This window comes from Pieris rapae, chromosome 4 (assembly GCF_905147795.1).
Source record: "Pieris rapae chromosome 4, ilPieRapa1.1, whole genome shotgun sequence".
In the NCBI taxonomy this organism is placed as follows: Eukaryota; Metazoa; Arthropoda; class Insecta; order Lepidoptera; family Pieridae; genus Pieris; species Pieris rapae.
This window is the reverse complement of record NC_059512.1, coordinates 4,198,225-4,220,759: the sequence shown is the minus strand read 5'-3', so window position 1 is coordinate 4,220,759 and position 22,535 is coordinate 4,198,225. Positions and strand designations below refer to the sequence as shown.

The 22,535-nt window shown below is 31.4% G+C and overlaps 2 protein-coding genes across 4 annotated transcripts; one reads left to right on the top strand and one right to left on the bottom strand.

Moving 5' to 3' along the window:
- Window positions 1-5,010: 5,010 nt before the first annotated feature.
- On the bottom strand, window positions 5,011-13,987 carry LOC111003424 (calpain-7). Its single transcript, XM_022273932.2, has 12 exons — window positions 13,655-13,987; window positions 13,058-13,200; window positions 12,694-12,820; window positions 12,241-12,563; window positions 11,787-11,963; window positions 10,931-11,077; window positions 9,942-10,169; window positions 9,349-9,593; window positions 8,333-8,532; window positions 7,396-7,601; window positions 6,712-6,944; window positions 5,011-6,025 (listed from the first exon to the last, which is right to left on the bottom strand). The coding sequence occupies exons 1-12, from the start codon at window positions 13,863-13,865 to the stop codon at window positions 5,881-5,883; spliced, it is 2,385 nt and encodes a 794-aa protein (XP_022129624.2). The 5' UTR covers window positions 13,866-13,987; the 3' UTR covers window positions 5,011-5,880.
- Window positions 13,988-16,224: 2,237 nt separating this feature from the next.
- On the top strand, window positions 16,225-22,436 carry LOC111003425 (peroxisomal membrane protein PEX14). 3 transcript variants are annotated; one of them, XM_022273933.2, is made up of 5 exons: window positions 16,226-16,528; window positions 16,923-17,192; window positions 18,807-19,021; window positions 20,081-20,278; window positions 21,011-22,436. In XM_022273933.2, the coding sequence occupies exons 1-5, from the start codon at window positions 16,478-16,480 to the stop codon at window positions 21,015-21,017; spliced, it is 741 nt and encodes a 246-aa protein (XP_022129625.1). In that variant the 5' UTR covers window positions 16,226-16,477; the 3' UTR covers window positions 21,018-22,436. The 3 variants fall into 3 exon arrangements, with proteins under 3 accessions (XP_022129626.1, XP_022129625.1, XP_022129627.1); XM_022273935.2 differs by having other exon boundaries at window positions 16,228-16,528; window positions 16,929-17,192; XM_022273934.2 differs by lacking the exon at window positions 21,011-22,436 and having other exon boundaries at window positions 16,225-16,528; window positions 20,081-20,282.
- The last annotated feature ends 99 nt before the right edge of the window (window positions 22,437-22,535 follow it).

Sequence of the window (22,535 nt, the reverse complement as noted above, 5' to 3'; positions counted from 1 at the left end):
AATAAGGGTGGTTCGTAGAGGGGTAAAAATTCAGGGTTGCATATATTTTTGTATGCTATATCGTGAAAACATGAAAATAAAAAATGTTGTCTAAAAGATATAATTTTGGGGTACCCTTACCATGTAGAGGGATGAAAAATAGATGTTGATCTATTCTCCACCCTGGCCGATATGCACGCTAAGGATCACGAAAATCGGTCGAGCAGTTTCGGAGGAGTTCGGTCCCGTACACCGTGACACGAGAATTTTATATATTAGATATAAATCATCTGAGTATGTCTTCGTTATACAACTCAGACAGATAATTATGAAATTTTTTGCATATTCAAGTGGAGTCGTGAATGATTTATATTATTAGATTTTTTTGTATGTAAGACGTGTCTACAGGACAACGTCAGTCAGATCCGCTAGTTTAATTAAACTATGCATATTGAACACATTATTAAAAGGGTTATTCGCAAGGGTTTTACAGAGAGCAGCTATTAAACTCAGAAATTTAGATTTAGTTTTTGTTCACATTTACAGAAATTATTAATGGTTGATTAAAAGTTTGGGGTAAGCATTATCTTTACAAAAGCACTTAATTTAGTTTAGTACCTAGGGTCTATATAAAAACAAATATGTTTTGTCGTATTCTACGTATGTAGAAAAAAAACACTAACAATAAAATAAAGGTATTTGATACATTGAAAGAACGAAAAGAAATAACGCATTATCTAGTTTAAAAAAGTTTAATTAAATATCATAAATATAGATTTCAGTTCTCACGCAAACATATGTAGATGTCCTTACTATAGCTAATATAATTATATAATATAATATAGTATTCAGCTATAATTTTTGCATGCGCATCCTAAAAATCTAGTCTCATCATTTTTAACATAAAAAGCATAATTGAAACAAATTAATTCACTAACGATTTTAAATGTGTGGGTATCAGATGTAAAATGACGCAATAATTGTTACATTATCTCTTAAATGTACTGCAATAGAAAAACAAAAAATTATAACTAACAAATTGTAATACTGCAGAATATTAAATAAGACCAATAAACACTTATACAAAGTGCTATAAAAGGTAATTCTAAAACGCGGCGAAAGTTTGCCGTCCATCCAATCACTTAAACTAACAAAACAGAAGCTTCTTCCAAGAGTTGTAAAATTTAATCTTATTGAAGGGATCTGCGAGCAAATGTCAATCGGCGAGGCGGCAATATTGGTGCGGTAAAAAATGGGCCGTTATTTCCAGCGTTATTACTTCTGTTAAAAGACTGTGATCAAATTACGCTATATTGAGTGTCGTATAGGAATTTCCGGATATTTTATTACGAACTTGATCTGGAATTGTTGGTTGTTATTTTATTTAGGGGAAAAATCAATAAATAAAGTACACAAGGCTCTTAAAGCTGAGCTTACAGTAATATTAGTAAGGCTTACTAAGTTAGCGATTATCTAGTTGATAAAAGGGCCTGGGACTAGTGCTGGGCAGGTTACTTCTAATTAATTTGCTATATTTGTTTTAAAATATATGTTGTTTGATGATTCGCTTTTTTAAAAGAGTACCGAGTTTTTTACGCCGGATTTTTCCCTCAGCCTACACGCTTTGTCTTCTTTGCCGATGAGTAGGGATGCCTACAGGTTTAAATTTAATGACGTGGAATAAGTGAAACCTGTATATCTCATGTTCCATAATACACATAAATAACACAACAATACCTCTTTAAATTTGTAGACATATTTATAATCAAATAAAACTGCATTTTGTTATTCCCTTATCCCTGCTACCCCTAGAGCTATACCTACTAATTCCACCTCGTGTAGTTCACTGCGTCCCCGGCCATTGGCCATTAGCCATCGGGTAAACATACCTACCTATGTAGCTGTTGAATAACCAAACATTTTTATATATAGTTTATAATAGCACACAGAGCGTGCAACACTGAAACCGTGAAGCAGAAAAGTAAATCGCAGAATAAAAACATTTTCTAATATAATAACTGACTAACCTCATTCGTTTTGTTTAGAGCGTAGCCTAGATTTCTAGTCTCCATTGAAATATTATGAATACAGAAATTATAAAATTGTGTATATATTAATTATAATTATCTATATTACTGCAACATTATCGCAAAGCCGTCCAAAGAATGAGAGAAAATATTGAAACGAAATCTTACTTATTCTGAAACTTTCAAATTGTGTCTTTTAAGAAAAACTAAGGAACAGGCTTAGAAGAAATAGGGTGGAATGGTAATGTAGGCACAGTGACTGTGATGTGTGATGAGAGAACCTCACTCTTTACATTTTGCATTTGTATGTTATGTGAAACAGTGGTAGTCATAGCAGCCTATATATCACTACATATTATAAAACAAAGTCGCTTTCTCTGTCCCTATGTCCCTTTGTATGCTTAAATCTTTGAAACTACGCAACGGTTTTTAATAGATAGAGTGCTTTAAGAGGAAGGTTTATATGTATAATAACATCCATTAAATAGTGGAGAAATACTGTTATTTTTGAGGTTTCTAATGTGATGTCGTAAATAATTACATTTTTTCCGTTTACATTGCAAACGCAGGCTGAACCCTACGAGTTTTATCAAAATAATGTACTAAGTATTGTACACATTGAAAAGGTCTACAGAAAAGTCCGTGATGGTATATGTCTATCTCTTATGGATAACCCACATTTTTATATACAATGTTCTCAGATTTTCTGTAGTGTATTTAGTATCAGCATTGCACCCGTGCGAAGCCGGGCGGGTCGCAATATTATAATAAATTATATAATTATAATAAAAATTATATTAAAAAAACTATAATTGTACATATTGAAAAGCTCATTCGCTGTTTTCATAAAAAAATATTGCAAATTTTCTTAAGTATTTTCTTTTCATATTATTTTTCAGGTGAATATAATAATATACGGTTATTAATATGCGAATAACAACAAATATTACATACTTATGTATAAGCTAGTGTTTCCAGAAAATATAGGCAATATGTTAAACTATAAACTAATAACAAGCGTTTGTTTAGATAACCGAAACAAGCCTTGATGCGGAAAATATCCATTTACAATTCATAGTTTATAGCTGCCTGTTTGATTAATTCACAGGATTCGCATAACTTCTCTGTATTAAATATACAAGATATTCAGTTTTATAATAGTATCTTAACTAACTTCAAAAGATAAGACATGGACAGCCTTTAGCAACAACACATTAAAACTTTTCTTTGAGGATCCCGCGGTTAAATGGCTATTGAGGCGGTGAAGGCAAATGACAGAAGTCCTTGTTTTGATTTCTGGTGATAACGTTTCGCGATGTAAGTTTTACCTTTGTCTTAAAAGTCAATCAAATGGACGTACAAATGTGCCTATGCTGTGCCTTATCGAGAGATTATAGAATTTATAATATTGGTAACATAATGTTACACTTTACAACTTAATCATTAAAGTCATATTTAATACAGAAATAACATAATACATAAAAATATATCTAATAACTAACCTTAAAATTTAATTATTAAAAAATATTATTAAAAGGAGTCCCTTTAGGCAAGGTTCCGAAGATACTAGCAGCGTTCCCCCTTTGAATAGCTAGACTAATTCTTTGTGCGAGGTAGATGCCAGCTCTTCGTTCTTCTGTAATGAAATTTTACGACAAGAACTAAAAATGTTTAATTGGTAGACGTCATAATCTTCATAAACATTTTGCATCGATTGTACTCCGCGTTCTGGAAACGATTTTTACTAAAACTGCTGATCTACCAAGTCTAACTGCTATCACTTAACATTAGTATTAGTAAGCTATTTATTATGTATTACTAGCCGTGCTAGTACTTGTAGTTGTTAATACATAATATATAAATTTTACAAAAACAGAGTCAGATTGACTGGTATTTAATTTAATTCAAGTTAGTTTACTGTAAGCACTTTTAAAACTGTAAAAAATATTAAAATACACATTTATCTTCTTTCTACCGGGATAGATGCTCCTTGTAAATTCATTTTTCAAAAGCTCTCGTTGCTATTGGTGTCGCAATGCGAATTTGCATTTGTTTGTTCACGCGTCTAGATCGTTAAGTCACATTTGGCAATAGTAGTGTTTGATGGCACAAAGTGTACTAGAAATCTAACTTTCTTTCCGTAGATGTAGCTGATATTTGAACTCTGCGGTTACGTCGAGTGGCGTCGTTTGAAAATTGTGGTTTCGTTTGTAAGAAATCCCGGCATTTCAGGTGCAGAAATTTTAATCTCTTTAGAAGTTTTTGAGTTGTTGAAAATTGTTGTTTATTTAAATTACTACTTCCCGTCCGGGTACAAAAAATCTGGGTTTATGATATTTAAGTTATTTTTATATTCTATTTTTCTAACTTTATAGCAATGCATTAACACAATTGGACCTGAGGTATTCTACGTTCTACGCTATTGAGATGTTTACCACTGCAATCAAATAAAAGAATCCGCGTCTACTAAAAATTATATTATATTTTCGTTTTTTTGAGCTTCACAAAGCAAGGGCTTATTTTGCTTATACTAATTTTATGCTTTAGGGTCATTGCCCATAATAAGTGTTTTTTTTTAATTGTTTTAAATAATAACCTCTAATAATATCTCGTGAATGTAAAGACAAGGTTTTACTTTGCAATTTATTTAAAAAAAAATTAAATACAAAACTCCAACATAAGTTTTATTGAAAAGTTAATATTTATACAATGGACAATAATGTTATTAAGCTTTTTAAAAGATATCAAATTTTTGTTGCTTTGGTTTTTAGTCTAATGCGCATTAAGTAGCATAAACGGAAATGAAAAGGAAAAAGGATGTCAAGCCAAAACAAATTTATTTACATGATTTCTAAGTATTCCCAAGGCTTTTGATGCTGTATTCTTCACAGAAATAAATGAGGTAATCATACTTATATTTAAATTAATAAACAGCAATAATTTTTAGTACTGCGTTTTGCGAATTACTTGCATGTATACGTTGTTATTAAAAAAAAGAAAAAAACATTTTTATAAATATTTATTAACTTCATAAAATAGAATTCTGCTATAATAGTTGATTATATCTTACAATTAATAGAGAATCTTTACTTTATCTAGACAGTATCACAGTGCAATATCGGTTAATCTTATATAACTTATATTAATTACTGTAAATCACATTTTAATCTGATTTCTATTTAATTAATTTAAGTTGTTTAAGATTGACCACGAAGCCTCTAACGCCAGGAAGCAATGTAGCACCAACCAGTAATTATAAATGTCAAATATTAATGTGCGTATATTCTAATTCTCTAAAATACACAAACAAAGAGTCAATTAAATAGTGTCATTAAACTAGTTGAAAAATAATTTTAAGCTGTTCATACATGAAGATAATCAAACACCGGTTTTAACACCACCATGTATGTTTCCAATATTATTAATAATTAGCTGTCGTACCACGTAACAATTAGTTACGTGAATTCCAGGTACACGGCGAAAGCAATATGGTTCTGATGTGAATTATTGTACTCGTCATAATTCATAGAACATTTTAAAAATCAAAAGCGAGTTATAGACTTGCGAATATAGAGATTCTAAAACGACTCCTGTCTCGGCTCTGAATCTGACCTAATTTTTTTTTCAGCAATAAAATTTGAAGTAAAATAATTTTGTTTGTTGGTCTTTATTTAGGGACATTACAAAATATCACACAATTAAAATATAATTATACAAAAGTGATCATTTGATATTTAATCTGTTAAAGTGCATTTTCGATGATTTTCAGTTCTTCATACTTTATGTCAAAGAGAAAACTTTCTCAGATATTTTCAAGCGATCTCTGCATTGGCAATCCCCTCAGAAGGCAAAGATTTTCTTTCCTGTAGCCCTGCTAGTGTCGCTGTTCGCAGGAAACCTCGCACGTGGACTTGAGCTCAAGGAAAAAAGGGCCTTCTTCACCCGGATAGAAAGTTGAGGTAGTTAGGATATAACGACCGGCCGGAAGATTGCGAAGCTGCAGAACTACGAAACCTGACCTGTGAAGTGAGGAAAAAATCAAAAGTTTTTTATTTGTACATTGAAATATTTAGCACATTTTTTTTTACAACTATCAAGCGAGCTAAATGTCAAAGTTTTACATATAAATTAATAAATTAGTAGCGATATTGATTAAAGAACAATATTATGAAACGAGGCGGCCTTAGATATAACGCCCTTAAGTCCACATTATAATTCATATCTTAAGTCACAATCTCGTCTTGAGCGCTGTCAAACATGCCCATCGGCATACAGAAAAAATGGCTTGACAGTTCTCAAAACTTTGGTATGATTGAAGTTCTTAAAATTCGGGCTTTAATACAACTTTTTAATTCCAATTCAAAATCATTTATTCATTTAGGTTACACAATGTTTACTTATGAACGTCAATAAAATACATATTAAATGCTTCTAATTTTAGATTTACTACCAGTTCCCAAATCAAGGGCTTCATAATTAATAATAATAGTTCATTTTTAAGATCAAAAACACAAAACTAGATATAATATACTCCTTAGCAAGACTTATTATTAAAATTTTCTTTAATATTAGACCACTGCACATATACACAACTCATCTATCAAGTATATTAAAAGTAGAATTCTCCATAAATGTTATTTCGTGCAAGTTCCTGTAATGCCACAAATAAAAAAAACATATTACTAAAATATTTAAAAAAACTAACCTAAATGCTCCTGAAGACTCTTTTAAAAACGGAGCCGTTACACTGGGATCGTCCAATGACTCCACTCGAGCATCCACCCCCATTTGGTACTGTTTAGGCCCCTTCAATTCCGCTACGAGATTGCAAGGCACCCGTGAATTCGGTACTGTTACTATGAATTTTGGGTTATTTGGGTATGTGCTTGGGTGGTTCTCGCAACCTCCGGCAGTGCGACCCGACCATTCTCCCCTTATCTGAAAAGGATAAAATGTCACTTTAATATTACAGTGTTTTAGTAAAAAGAATATTAAAGTACTTAAATAGATTTAGATATTTACAAGTGCGAATTAACTTTTCCATCTGACAAAACAGAAATCAGTTTTATATATAGGTCTTTCTGTAAAATTGTGTTTACACTGTGATAAAAAGTAAAGATTTAGTAATTTTATTAAAACATAAAAAATTAAATAAATCAGTGGCGCTACAACCTCTTTTTAGGTCTTGGCCTCAGTTTTCTGAATCTGTTTCGTGATCATATTTAAATCTAATGGCCAAGTAGGTGATCAGTCTCCAGTGCCTGACACACGTCGTCGACTTCATCTAAGACATGTTGGTTTCCTCACGATAGTTTTCTTTACCGTTCGACCGAATGTTAAATGCGCACATAGAATGAATAGGGTAAAAATAACATAAATGATAACTTACCGTTTTCTTAAACGGATATGGTTCAATCTTGCTCATGGAGAATGGACAGGTCGCGTACGCTCGTAGCGTATAATATATCGTACGCGTTTTCTCATACTGTGATACGACTAGTGTGAATCTATCTGTATTTGTGTCTGTGGTTATTATCTTGCAGAGGTAGTGAGGGCTGTTGATACGTATACCGTCAATGTAGGGCGGTGGGTCGTCTGAAAAAATAGCAATTTTTACTGCGTTTCAGTATTTTTTCTATCTGTTAGTTATTAACGGGTAATTTATATAAATTACCAACGTTTGGCTTTACTTTTAGGATGTATACGTAAATATTAATTTAATTAAATAATATCCAAGAATTTTTAGCATAATTGGTACGAAATGCACATAAAACAATGTTCGTATAAATATACATTATTTTATTTATGTATTTAACAATAATTTAATGACAGTCCATAGCTTTTATTTTAAGACTTTACGATATTTAAAATTATAGCTGAAACAACATAATATGTTTATACAAAGATTTACACTAACACGTTATGTACTTGTGTACGCGTTTAGAGATAGTATTGATCAGTCGATGTTTAGTATTTATTTATTAGTTGATCTTTGTCTTAGAATGTGTAAGTGTGCGAGAGTGCATCTTAATGTGATCTTAAAAATCTATTCGATTTGGCCAATTTCGTAATTAAGAGAGAGTCGCCATGGTGGGATTTTAAAGGATACGACACTATCTATGCCTCCGACCCCCGTTCGTAAGTGATTAATACAGCCGGCAATAATTGGCTTCTGTTATTAACCAAAAAAAAATCAATAGATTTTTGACACCAACTGATTTGAACTTAAAATCGTAAATTGATTGATTGCAAACACTAACGAAGGAAATGCACACAATATTTTATTACATATATAATTTTACATATATAATTATATAATAACTTACATGGATAGTACACCCGCTGACCATTTTTATATACGAGTAGAGTGATATACTCCTTGTTGTTACTGAAGTCTTCGATTTGGGTGATATGTCGTGTTAGGAGCAGCCATACGGCGCCACGTCCTTGTACATGGAGAGAAAATTGTGGATTCTCGCCTACATTATATGCGTCTCTAACGGGACCATTACCCGCATCCCATTTTCTATAAACGATATTTGGGCTATTTAGGGTAATTTATATACTTTGTAAAAACTACGTGATTAATTTAATAAAAAAATTACATAATTGAACCTTTACCGAGACGTAACTATACCATCTGGGGCCCATGGCAAAATCATATCTGAGTTGGTTAAAATGCTTAACGATTAACTTGAAAATGTATTATGGTCTATAGTCGTCTCACTTTTAAGCACTCATAAAAATTTGCTTTTCAAATAAAATCAAATACTCAATGTATAAAAATATTTTTATCTCGCGACCTCTTGGGCATGGGCCATCTTGGGGACCCGTGGCATTTTGCCAGCCCTGCCATCTTTTTGCTACACCCTTGTTTACCTTAGCCTATCATATACACGTAGTTAATGTATCAATAATGCTTGTAAAGGCAACTGTAGTCAGATGTGTGGTAAATAAAATTGTGATAGTTTTTAAGTAAATCAATCAATCAAGGCTAATCCCATAGGTTCATAGGTTCGGATCCTGATGGGCACCTATGGAATTTCAATCTCTTTGCGCATCTAATACATGAAACATCGTCAAGAAACCAACGTGTCTCAAATCTAAAAATCGACCACATGTGTGGCCTATATCACCTACTTGAATATGAAAGAAAAATGACCAAAAAAATATGCTGTCTGCGACATGCAACAATACATCGGGCATGATTATAGCGCCTATAGACTATTAATAAAAACATTTTTAAAATTAATTCTGAAATACACATTTTAGAACTAAGGTTAAACAAAAACTTACTGAATTTTAAATAACTGTCTATTTGTAATACAAAAAGTTTACTCACTGATGTATACAATACGTGTATTGAAACAATTCTGGGTTCCAATTCAAGTAAAAAACATCGAAAAACTTCAGTATACTAGCATAGTCTATCCAAAACACGCCATTGTCGTACTGAGCTGCACTGTCTGGGTCATAGTTCAATTGGGCCTTAAGACTTGGTGTCCAGTGGGCTGTATCCAGCTCACTGTAGTTCCCTCTCCACCGAAGATGTGACCAGGGATTTTTCAGTTTTAAGAGTTGGACACCCTGGACAAGGTAATACTGATAAATATGACGAATGGTTTGAAAGTTGAAAAGGCTTGCGACTTTATTTACCAACTTTTCTATGATCATACTCTTACTCTTTATTACATAGAGAAAAATCGTCAAGGACACAGAATTGTTCATAATACTTTATTCCTTTTAATGAAAAAGATTTCCTTGCGTTTCTCTTCCCTTTTTCGAACTAGCAGTAGATATAAATTTTGAAGCATTTTATTAACATTCAGAAATATACAAGGCATTATCTATGTTATTTCGATAATAAATGACATTTCGATTTGAATTATCGACAACATTAATACACAGAATAGATCAAAATATTCATGGACTTACATTAACAAACCGGACGTCAAGTACTGCGTACGCGTGTGTAGCAACGAGTCCTGTGCGTTCCGCTTCCGCGTCGTCCAGCGATCCGGTCGCGACTGTCACCAGGACGTCACCGCACTCTAGGCGCGTACGCAGTTTTTCATACAACGCCTCCGCGTTGAAATCTGCCTCACTGTTGCGTATAGCACACCGTTCGGGTATCCAGCCGGTTAAGGCATGGAGGTCTATATTCTAGAAAAAAATATAAACAAAATAAAACATGCAAAGTTTTCTACTTATACAAAGACAAAGAGTCTCGCCTTTTTTATCATGTCACGTTACAGACATAAATGTATTATTATTGTTAAATATATACAGTGTAAACTCTTTATAACGTTATCCTTTATAGCGATAACGTTGGAGTGAGCCCAAGTTGGTTGGTTTGCGTTAAAACTCACATAATGAAACACTCTTTATAGCGATACGCCATTCTCTATTACGAAGAAATGTGTTCATATTTGTAGACAGTAAATATTTAATATCGGTATTATTGTTTATGTTATGTTATCAGGTAACAAAACACTTTGAAGCTCCGAAACATCCGAGGTCGGTCTAGCTTTTGTTACCCTCAATTGCCTTGTACACATATATACAGTATGACGCATTGTTTTCTCGTTAAAAATTCTTATTAATTTGGTTCTTTTTTGTTCACTCCATATAACTCTCTATAACGACAAAAAATGCTCAGTCCCTCGAGTTTCGTTATAAAGAGTTTACACTGTATTTTACAAACTCTAGGAAACTACGATTGTACCATTAGTATTATTTATTAACCCGTTAATAATTTAGTGGCGCTGCAAAGATTTATGTATTTGTTTAATCCTTGTCTTAATAGACAAGTAGGTGAACTGTCATCTGTGCATTAATTTTGATAAATGCTTGTTCTCTTATTGTATTGTGTAGTGAAGTATTTTATATTTAATTAAATTTATGATATTCCCAAAAAAACTTACACTATTTGACCCAGGAAAATCATACCCGCCCATAACTTTCATATAAGCTTTCTCAAGCATTGATACCCAAAACTCATTCTTGTTACTTGAGTATGAACATAGGATTCTTCCATATTTACTGTAAGGGAGACGATCATCTATAATAATCTGAAATTTTATATTTTTTAAGTGATTAATATATAAATAGTGGTCATATGTTGAAACAAAATTTACTATTTTTGGTGTTCTTTGTCTTGCTTCTGTAATTTTATACATCACATTACAGGAAGAGAATAATAAAGAAAAATCATGTATTATATATATCATGTATACATATGTAATTAAAGCACACATAAAAAATACAAAAACTAAAAATTGGCCCAAATCAGTTGCTAATGCCAGCAATGCTGATTTTGAGATTAATTGAGATTTTTTTTTTATATACCTTCTTGAAGTGATAGCTCTACAAACCAAACAAAACAAAAATTACTAGAAAAATAATAATAAAAGCTAAAAAATTACCAACACACACATAACACATAATGATCTACTACAAAGAATTAGCAGTTATTAGCTTCAGTCTCTGATGGAGATGATGATGAAATGTTATCTCTAGGTTGAATGATAAAGCAAAAATAAAATTCTCAAGACCTCAGAACAAAACAAATAAATGGCGCTAAACCGCGAACAGCGGACGTAAATTACAAGCAAAATCTCAAATAAATTAAATTGGAATGTGAGATGACATTAGAATTTTTTTTCTTTTAAACAAATCAATTTTTATTTATTTTCTGTATTCAGTGATAGGATAAAGAAGGATAGTATTTAATTTATTAGCGTTTATATTACGAATTTCTCGATATTAGACTAGACATACCTTTCTTCGCACACCATTGAGATGCAACTTAACCATGTATTTACCAAATGGATTATAGACTGGAACTTTGTATTTATTCTTTGGGTAAATTATGGATGTTATAATTTTCTTGTTAAATCTCTTTTCATAAAGTGCACTTACAGCTAACGACGCCACAAATGAACAGTCTGACACTATCTAAAAAATATTATATTTTAGGACTTTAACATTACTACACCTTAATTATATACACTTACCAACCCAATTGCCTAATTTAAGAGTAGAAAAATTATTTCAATTGTAGTGTGCTAAAGCCTCTTAGAGTGGTATTTACTAAAGATTTTGGCAAAATTGGGTTACACTATCCTATTAACTCTTTTAAATTATAAAATTGATATTTGTGTGGGTGTTTTTAAAAACTTGAATGTGCTTTTAATACCAACAAAGTTTATAATCATTACATAAGAATACTTACAGTTTGCTTAATACTGAAACAGTCAACATGATCACCCACTATCAACTTTGGATCACTAGAAACTTCATGAGGCCGAACCCAATTATCAAATTCTTTTGCCTGCTTCGAGGATAACCTTAATTCACTTGCACGATCTTCAAAGGGTATTGCATATTGGAACTTCTCTGATAAATCAACATCCATAAATGGTAGAAAGCAATTATTGTTTATATTAGATGTTTGACGTAATACTTCTTTTTCCTCCTCAGTGTAAATTTGTTTTCCACTGACTTTCAGATGCACACTCTGTTCTCTTTGCAGTTGAGCTTTGCTTGGTGATACAACTGTAATAGCATGTAAAAAAAGAAAAAAATCATAATATTAAATGCAGAAAGGGGAAAAAAAGGGTGTAGAAAAAAATGAAAGGATATACTAAAAGCCATCAAAAACATTGTATTTTAAATAATATATTACCTGGTCTTTTGGTTTCATTAATGGATAAAGATGTAATTTTTTTAATTCCTTTAATTTCTTCAGCTCTATCCAAGGCTTGTTTTGCGAATCCCTTGATTTTGATATTAATATCAGGATCACTTGTTTTCTGAATATATCAAAATGCAGTCTTAGAACTGAATCATTTTAAAAATTTAAGACTTCTTTAAAATATAAATCTGCTATTTACTAAGTAATCTAATGTGGAATTTAATTTATTGTGCATATGTATATGAATATAAGACCTTGTAATAGAAGGTAAGCTACTTTTTATTGTAATTCTATACAGGCAAGTATATACTAAGCTTCTCTTATCAATTTTTGATCAAATGTAGTAAATACTAACAACTGACACAGCTAATTCCACAGCTTGCATGTACAATTGCAATGCCAGATCTTTTAAATTAGCTTCATCAGCATCAAGAGCTTGCTGCATTAAAAAGTAGCATTTTTCTAAATCACGAACACTTTCTGCTTGTTGTGCTTTATCTGAAAGAAATAAATGAAAAGATATGATATTTCCTACTTAACCTATTCTGATTTAAATAATATGTTCTATGTTGATATTTATTTGTCTCGGTGTATAATACTATAACTATAATATAGTAGGTAACTATGACAAGATAAAAAAATTAACAACAATTAATATGCTGCTTGCAAATTTGATAGTATGTATGTTCATACAATTATCATTTTCCCCCCATTTTTATTGCTAATTTCCTAAACTTGATGTTTTCATTAAACATTGAATACAATGAGAAAATTTCCAGTAATAAGCATTAGTAATATATATTATATACTAAATGGGTGTATTTTTATAATAAACATATCCTTTTTCACAAATATCACAATGTATATATGAATGAAGTATTTGTTAGAAATGTGATGAGTCACAACTCAATATATATAGAGTAATAAAGATATTTAAAACTTGATAGCATACTTTTCTGTTCTTGTAAAAATGTAGCTCTTTCCAAATACTCTTTAACTTTTATACGAATATCGGATTGTTGTGAAGATGGAACTTGAGCACAAATTCGATCTAGCAGCCTCGCAGCGGTTCGATAACATTCAACTGCTTTATCAGGCTGACTAGCTTGATCAAATTGAACAGCAAGAGATGCTGCCTCAGTTGCATTTTCCAGATCACACATCTTCTCTTACATAAATAAAAATAAACATTACAGAAAAATCAACTGTGTAGGGGCTCGGAGCCTCGAAATTAAGTTTTTTAACTTTCTATTGTACTTCAGACTTCAGTATCTATATATATAAAAGAAAGTCGTGTTAGTTACACCACTTATAACTCAAGAACGGAAGAACAGATTTGGGTGAAAATTGGAATGGAGGTAGCTTAGAGCCAGGAGACGGACATAGGATACTTTTTATCCCGTTGGACAGCGTTCCCGTGGGACTTGACATGAAACGTCAGTCACTATAAAACGTGGTATAACAAAAAAGAATAATAAAACGCAAATGATAGCTATGTAATTGACGTAAATTGACAGCTATGTAATGACGTATATATGACAATTTGATATTTGTAAGAAATCAATATTCAAAATATTTCTATTAAATAAATAATTAAATGTAATGATAGTGCCATTGCCCATTCGTATAAACAGTGAAGAAAAAACTAAAAAAAAAAACTCGGTATGGTCGTATGTATACAGTTCATCCAAAGAATGATGAATGTTTCTATTTGTTGTTGTTGTCGAAAGACGCATTTAATCGAGTATTGGAACGGGAACGTGAATATGATCACCAGGAATTAGATTTAGAAGTTCAAACTAATGTAACCCTGTTGAATTACCAACAAAAGGAAGTTTATGATACTTTAATGAAGGCAAACGATGAAAAAAATGGTGGTTTATATTTCCTAGATGCCCTTGGTGGAACTGGCAAGACATTCCTCATGTCATTAGTTTTAGCAACTGTTCGGGCGAGATCCAACATAGCGGTTGCAGTTGCTTCTTCTGAAATAGCAGCCACATTGTTAGAAGGATGCCGTACGGCTCATTCAGAATTAAAATTACCGTTAAATCTTCAAACTATTGAAGAACCAACGTGTAATATTGCAAAACACTCAGCAATGGCAAAAGTTTTAGCGGCATCGAAAATCATCATCTGGGACGAATGCACAATGGCGCATAAACGTGCATTAGAAGCACTTAACCGAACATTAAAAGATTTACGCAATGACTCAAGATGTTTTGGAGGAGCAATGATTTTACTGTCTGGCGATTTCCGCCAAATACTGCCAGTAATTCCAAGATCTACGGCTGTTGACGAAATAAACACTTGCCTCAAATCGTCAAATCTATGGCGCTATGTGAAGAAACTGCAGCTGACAACAAACATGAGAGTTACATTGCTTAATGATATATCTGCTGAAGATTTCTCGGAGCAATTGCTGACTATCGGTAATGGTCAAGTACCTGTCGATGAATGGAATCAAAAGACGAACTTATCAACAATTGTGTTTCCAAACATTATTTCTAACTACAAAAATAATAAATGGTTGAGTGAGCGAGCAATTTTAGCGGCTAAGAATAAAGATGTAGATGACCTGAACTACATAATTCAAAATAAGATCATTGGAACAATGCATTCATTCAAATCTATTGACTGCGTCACAAATGAAGATGAAGCCACCAACTATCCAATTGAATTTTTAAACTCTTTGGACGTGCCTGGCTTACCTACCACCGCACAATTTACGCCTAAAGGTTGGCTCCGTAGTAATCATGCTTCGAAACATAAACCAACCAAAACTGTGCAACGGTATGCGTTTGGTGGTTAGAAAATTGAAGAACAATGTAATTTACGCTACGATAATGATAGGAAAATTCACAGGTGAGGAAGTTCTTATTCCGAGGATCCCGATGATCCCAACCGATATGCCGTTTGAATTTAAAAGACTTCAATTTCCGATACGTCATGCATTTGCCATGACCATCAACAAATCACAAGGCCAATCCTTAAAAGTTTGTGATTTAAATCTAGAACATTCATGTTTTTCTCATGGTCAATTATTAAACGTGGCATGTTCACGGGTCGGAAGACCATCAGCGTTGTTTGTTTTTGCGCCTGATAATAAAACAAAAAATGTCGTGTATCACAAGGTACTTAAGTGAAGAGCAACCTATGTACTAAAATACAGAAATAATAATGAATGATTAATGTAGGTATTTAATTTTTTTGTATTTTTCCAATAAAAAAAAACAAACTGCTTATTTATTGCCATTAAGGCGGAACAAAGTTCGCCGGGTCAGCTTGTTTTATATAGTTGTTTTGGTAAAATATTAGATACACAGATCAAGTAGAGCTAAAGTAACAGACGCCACATGAACTGTGAATAGTTAATAATAGATTAGAAACAGTTAGTTAGACTTTAATTAAACTTTAAACCACAGAATATGGTATATGCGTAGATTGAGACTGACAGCTGTTGAAAACTGACATGCTGACTGTCAACTGACAATTATCATTTCATTGATGAATTGAATTAAATCACAATTAAAATTACTATTTTTTAGAACGTTATTCTTCCTTGTCAAGGCAATTCTTACATTTTAATTATTCAGTTTTAAATCGGTACTTGCTTTGAGAAACCAATTTTTTTTATATATATAATAATATAAGTTGCCATTGTTTTTTTCAACCAAGATCTTCCCTACTTGTTATACGATCCTCAAGTGATAATAAATTGTATCAATATTCAAATTAGCTTCATTTGGAATTATCTTTCTGGTAATTAGTTATAATGACTTCAGAAGTATTGGCGAGTGCTGGAAGTGAAATTCGAGAGAATTTGGTTAGTGCGTTTTATCCTGGTATTTTGCTTTTAGTTTTCTTGATTTTGAAAATTGTGGAGTTATCTTTCCTTAATATTCGATTGTATACTTACAGGTCTGAAAGTTTGAAAGTTTATTTTTTTCCCAAAACTGAAAATATGATTATATACCTAATTTCATGTTTTAGAGAAGATACTTGGCTTGACTAAAATGTTTAACAATATCAGTAGGAATAATATTATTCATTTTATTTTATTAAACTCACTGCTTATATAAAAATACTTAATGTTTTAAATCATAATAAAACTAAGTATAATTTGATCTATATTTTTTTTTTACCAAACTATAAGTACACCATTATCTAGAACCTATCAGATTATTTATATCCCAAAGAAGATTGAAACTATATTTCAGTTTCAGATCACAACGGCTGTAAAGTTCCTCTCAAATCCTAATGTACAACGATGCACTATGGAAAGCAAAGAACGTTTTCTTCGAGCTAAGGGCCTAACTGATTTAGAAATAAAGAGAGCTATTGAGAAATGTGGTGATTTAGTGGACATGTCAAATTTTACATCAGAGCTGCATTTTTTTCAGCAATCACAAAATTCTTGGTTTAAAGAAAAAATATTACCATTAATAATTTATGGAGGATTTGCTTATGGATGCTACTGGTTTTACAAGGTAAAAATCTACTTAATTAAATATTTACTTTTAGAACTATGAAGTAATCATAAATTATAGGTAATAATTATGAAAGACAACACATAATATACCACACTATTAATAACATAGTTATTTATTTTATCTGAATACATGAAATTCAAATTTATTTATATTATCCTTATCTAAATAGTATTGATAATGTTATAAAGAAGTAGTTATCATTGCATTTTGGCTCATTAACAGAAGGTGATTATATAACAGATTTATTTGATTATTAATTTTAAACCTATAATGACCATTATATCATATTTAATCAGAGCACACAAATTACTGAAAACTGCACATATGAATATTGATATAACAGCATAGCCAAACCGCAGCTTTTTTTTAGCATTTTATGAAAAACCTATCTAACCCTACCACGCTTTACATATCTGATTTATAATATGGAATAGTTTTTTTTACAAATTTATCATTTGTATTTACAATTCTAACATCACATCTTACACTCCCACTTTTTTCTTAACTCAGCCTTATTTTGTACCCTTAATCTAATCTGCCACACTGTCATTATATGTTGTCTATTAATTGAAAAAAAATATTTATAGAATACATCATCACATATTGATATGATACAGCAATGTAAAATGTCTAAATTATGTGAAATATATTCTAATTGTATTATTTAATTATACTATGATTAAATAAATTATACAATTATATGCTTCTTATTATCATATGTAATTGAATAAAGTCAATAGAAAGTTTAGTTTGAATAAAATTAAGAATATTTTTCATATCTGTTTTTTGTAATATTAGTTGGTTCTTGATTCCATGATATTTTAAGTTATGTTACATATGTTTTGACAGTGTCAATTAAAATACGCTAATTATTAAAAAGTTGTTGATGTGATGACGCAAACCTAATTACATGCGTAATTAATATGTGAGTATTCAAATATAAAAAGTATTGTAAAAGTGGATGACGTGGCATTATTCTTTTATATTTCTTCTATGTATGTTAAGATGAAATCGTAAACAGAAGTCCATTAAGTATTTAAATATTTGGGCTATACAAGTTAATGCTATCAAGTAATTTGTGCCAGCTGATATTACTTTCAAGTTATCGCTACGATAATAATTTGAATCTCCTCACACAAAACTTATTTTATATTCATGACCTTAATTTTAACTTGACTACGTACTACCGACGCAAATGTTATCATTTGGGTTGAGGCAGATATTAGTCTCTATATTAATTTTTTTTAAACTATTTATATTATTGCTTTGTGTGTGGTATATCTTAAACGTCTTGTAATCAAAATTAATGAACAGATTTTAATACAAATATATAATATAATAATTTATAAATTCATTTAGTAGTACACAATAAAACCTATAAATTTCCGAAAAATGTTATTACCTATATTTATGACATTGATTTAACTTTTATCTTATCAAGTTTTTAACTATTAAATCTGCATTTTCGCCTATGGACTGATAACTTTTGATAGTGGACACCACAACTGTGAAGGTCACCTTTCTTGTCCAGCTTTCAAATAATTTAAATATGATTTATTCGACCTTCTTTGCTTTGCTATCCGAAAAAGAAAAATCTGTGTTTGATTTTAGAACTGCATCAAACAACTACTATTCATAGAACAACCGAAGCGTAAGTCTACGTCGGAATGTATAGATGAATTACGTAAATCTTTAGATATAATGAATGCGAGTATCACCTCGCTTCGGGGTGAGATGCAAGCGACCGTACAACAAAATGCAATGCGGTCACAGCTCGATAATTTAAAAGATGATATTGCGTCAGTTAAGGGCATCTTATTGAGTAGGTAAGGATTTAAATTACACCTAAACATATTTAGATTCATAATTTTTTCAACACAGCACTGGCTGAAACTGACAATTGACTATATTATTTTACTACACTCAGCTACACTTGAAAATCAATGTGCAAATTATGAAGAGATTTTTTTTTAATTTTATAATTTTCATTCATTTTTTATTTTAATTTCACTTCATTGTACTAGACCTGTATTAGCCCAGTGGCTAGGCCTGCGACTCTCAATCCCGACGTAGCACGTTCGGAACTTGGCTATGCATCTTTTAGATCCATTTGCGCAATTGGTCATATAGTGATAAAAACATTGTGAGGAAAGCATCGAGTCTAAGATCTAAATGGACCAATAAAAACGACGTGTCAGGTACAGAAAGTTTCTCACATTTTCACCTATACGAAATCATGAAATGTCATTTTTGATGTGAAACTTCTTTGGGCGCATGAGGGTAAATTTTTACGGATAAAACGTCACGAAGATGTGCAGCGTTTTTGTCGAATAAAAGGGTGACAGCGATTGATAACGATTGAGAGAGGGTGATAAAGGGAGATCGAGATCGATCGCATAACGTCTTGTGTAGTAAACGCAGATTCATTAGCACGTATACAATTTCATACAGTATATAAACAGTGTGAATATAGATATACAAATACATAGAATGATCATATACTGGTACATGATCATCTATTGGGATTTTTACCTTAGTAATAATTATTTACAAAGAAGTTTCACTTCTGACATGTGTACTTTGTACGCACGACCTTTTTTTTAACTCTATAAAAGCGCAGAAGCCAAATACTGTCACAACACCTGTTTGTGTAATAAGTTGGTACATTTAAAATTTCGAATGACGGCAGTCTTTGTTTGCCTATCATACATGTGACGTAATTTTCACTCACTTGGCCTTCTTTCTTTACACTTACAAATTACATTATATTTTCTACAGCGGCTTAGGTTAAACCTAAAATTAAAATAACTATTTGGTTATTCCAATATTTCCAGTGAAAAGAACTGTGAAACTGAACCTTGAACCATTTTCTGCCACATTTCCAGGAACCAATTCCCTTCACTGAAGAGAACTGAACCGCCATCTATCCCGGCGTGGCAGCGCCAATCGGAAGAGGCATCAACCGTTGAGCCTGAAGAGAAGAAGCCGCACAGGACTCGAAGCCAAAGATCAGAGTCCGGCGGATCTAACTCAAGCGAGGGTGAACAGGCTACTAAAAATAGTGATAGCAGTCTTGAGATCATGTAAGAACTTCTTTTACAATTCCCAAAAGACAAAGAGTATCTGAGAGTTCAATCAAATCATAGATTATTGTCGTAACAAAGACTCCTTCGCCTATATATATATATAAAGAAATAGTGTTAATCATTTTAAATATTGGCCTTTTGGCTTCTATCTGATTTTCCCTTACTACAATAATATTAAAAAATTTCCATATTTTTTTTTTGCTTTTTTTGTCACAATCGTTATAATTCACGTAACGCTTACCCCTTCTTATATAATATATATAGATTATTTAAATTTCATTCTGTTAACAGATTTAAATCTTTAATTTGTTTCTGTCAAGTTGTGTCAAATTCTTAATTTGTAGAAATAGTGCATGTTCTGAAAAATACAAGAAAATTATGACGTTATAAATTTGTCACACACACTAATAATATAAAAACAGAAATTATAATTTAAAAAATGTACGATAAAAATGTTATTTTTTTTATAGAACAGGGAAAATACAGATACATATAATCAAGATCTAAAACGACACGATAGACTTACTTTGTAAGAAATAATAACAGATTATTTTAGAAATAAGCAAATTTTGTTTCAGTGGATTTTTATAAGAAACTCAATTAATTACCCGATCTCCGAAATCGAATTAAGTATTGTCTCGAGAAAGTGAACCCGCTCTTGGTACAGCTGTTTATGATACATATTATGTTATAAAAATGCATTTTAAGTAATATTTTTCTCTATTCCAGATCTTGAAGACATCTCCAAAGTTACTAAATAAACATTTTGTGTGTGTTAATAAATTTAGTTAATTTTTATATTCATGTTATTAAAGTTTTAATGTTATGGTCTAACTGATTCTCTGCGATTTCGTCTCCGTAGGATTAAAAAAAATAGTCTTGTTCATATGATGATATTCAAATTGTTGTTTTGTCACATAAAATATCCAAACATTCAGTAGGTATTTGAGGCTTATAGATAAGTGTTAGTGTGCAATGTTTCCCATCAAAGCTAAAAAGGGACGTTAAAAATGTGCTAAACTTATGTATTACCCTTTAATCATACAAATCCAACTCTGATTCTGACGTGTGAAGGCTAAAAAAATTGCTCAAAATAAATGACATTCCTTTTTGCATTTATGTCACTGGTTGAGCTATACCATAACATTTGTATCGTTTTAGTTGTCATTTAATTATCGCGAATTGTGTTAAGGCACAATGCAAAACATTTGAGGTAATTCGACAATCATAGTAACTTTCATTTATTGTCGCAATACTTTCGAAAACGTCTTTTTCATTATGATTGTATTCCACCGACAAATTTTCAACAATTATCATCTTGTCTTTTAAAATAATGATAAACCAAATATACGCGCCATTATTTCGTTTATTGTTTTTAATTGTCACCGTATGGTTACCACTCATAGATTAAGCTATTTTACCATAGACGTTGATGAACTTGTCCTGTATGAACCAAACAAAAACATTTCAGTTTCTTTAAGTGTACGATGGTTAAGGGGTAGTTGGGTCTATAAAATGTATTGCAATACTGAACTATATTTTTACATTTTTCTATAAAACTTATGAGATATATATTTTCTTTTACACGCCGGGTTGGTTTTGCTAAAAATGAAAAACAACAGAACTGGTGATATAAATATTAGTTATATTTGTTGTTTTATATAGCAATTTATCTTAGAATTAGAAAAGGCGAATTAGTTATAGATATGTGTACAAATTATCTTAGTGATAAAAACTTGCCGTTTGTGAGCAATCAAGTGAGAGTCAAACACAAAGTGGTTAATTAAATTGGCATGTTCAGGATATGTATGTATAGTAGCATTCTCCGTAAATAATAGGTACTGTTATTGATAAACATAACAACATTTTATTAAAGTTATCGAAGGTAATGTTTGTTCCTGGTTCATATATAGATCATACAGCCAGTTCGTTTACAAAGCGTCGATTGTTGTATTGAAATGCGATATGTGTACTACAATCTACGAGTATTTTGAAGAATCTGATGGGAGCTCTTTTGTGGTGAGGTAAATCTTAGGTTATAAATGTTGCGTGCTTTGCGTTTTGAACTGTGAATATGAATGTAAATAATGTACGATACCGCTGTAACATTAGTTTAATAGTTTGGGTGATAAATAAACCAATGATTGTCTTGCTATGTTTGTCTATTTTTTAACCTTAAATCTCTTACGAATATGATAATTTTTCAATTAAATAAGACTTGTATCTGTAAGTTTTATTATGATTTTTATATAGA

Bases quoted from the DNA above. Each gene is read 5' to 3' on its own strand.
- LOC111003424 (XM_022273932.2), bottom strand. From the start codon at position 13,865: ATGTGTGATCTGGAAAATGCAACTGAGGCAGCATCTCTTGCTGTTCAA. The intron at 8,533-9,348 runs GTGAGTAAACTT...TATCGTTTATAG, and splicing joins TACACGTATTGTATACATCA to AAAATGGGATGCGGGTAATG. The intron at 7,602-8,332 runs GTAAGTTATTAT...CTATTTTTTCAG, and splicing joins TCAGCGGGTGTACTATCCAT to ACGACCCACCGCCCTACATT.
- LOC111003425 (XM_022273933.2), top strand. From the start codon at position 16,478: ATGACTTCAGAAGTATTGGCGAGTGCTGGAAGTGAAATTCGAGAGAAT. The intron at 16,529-16,922 runs GTTAGTGCGTTT...ACTATATTTCAG, and splicing joins GTGAAATTCGAGAGAATTTG to TTTCAGATCACAACGGCTGT. The intron at 19,022-20,080 runs GTAAGGATTTAA...CCACATTTCCAG, and splicing joins AAGGGCATCTTATTGAGTAG to GAACCAATTCCCTTCACTGA.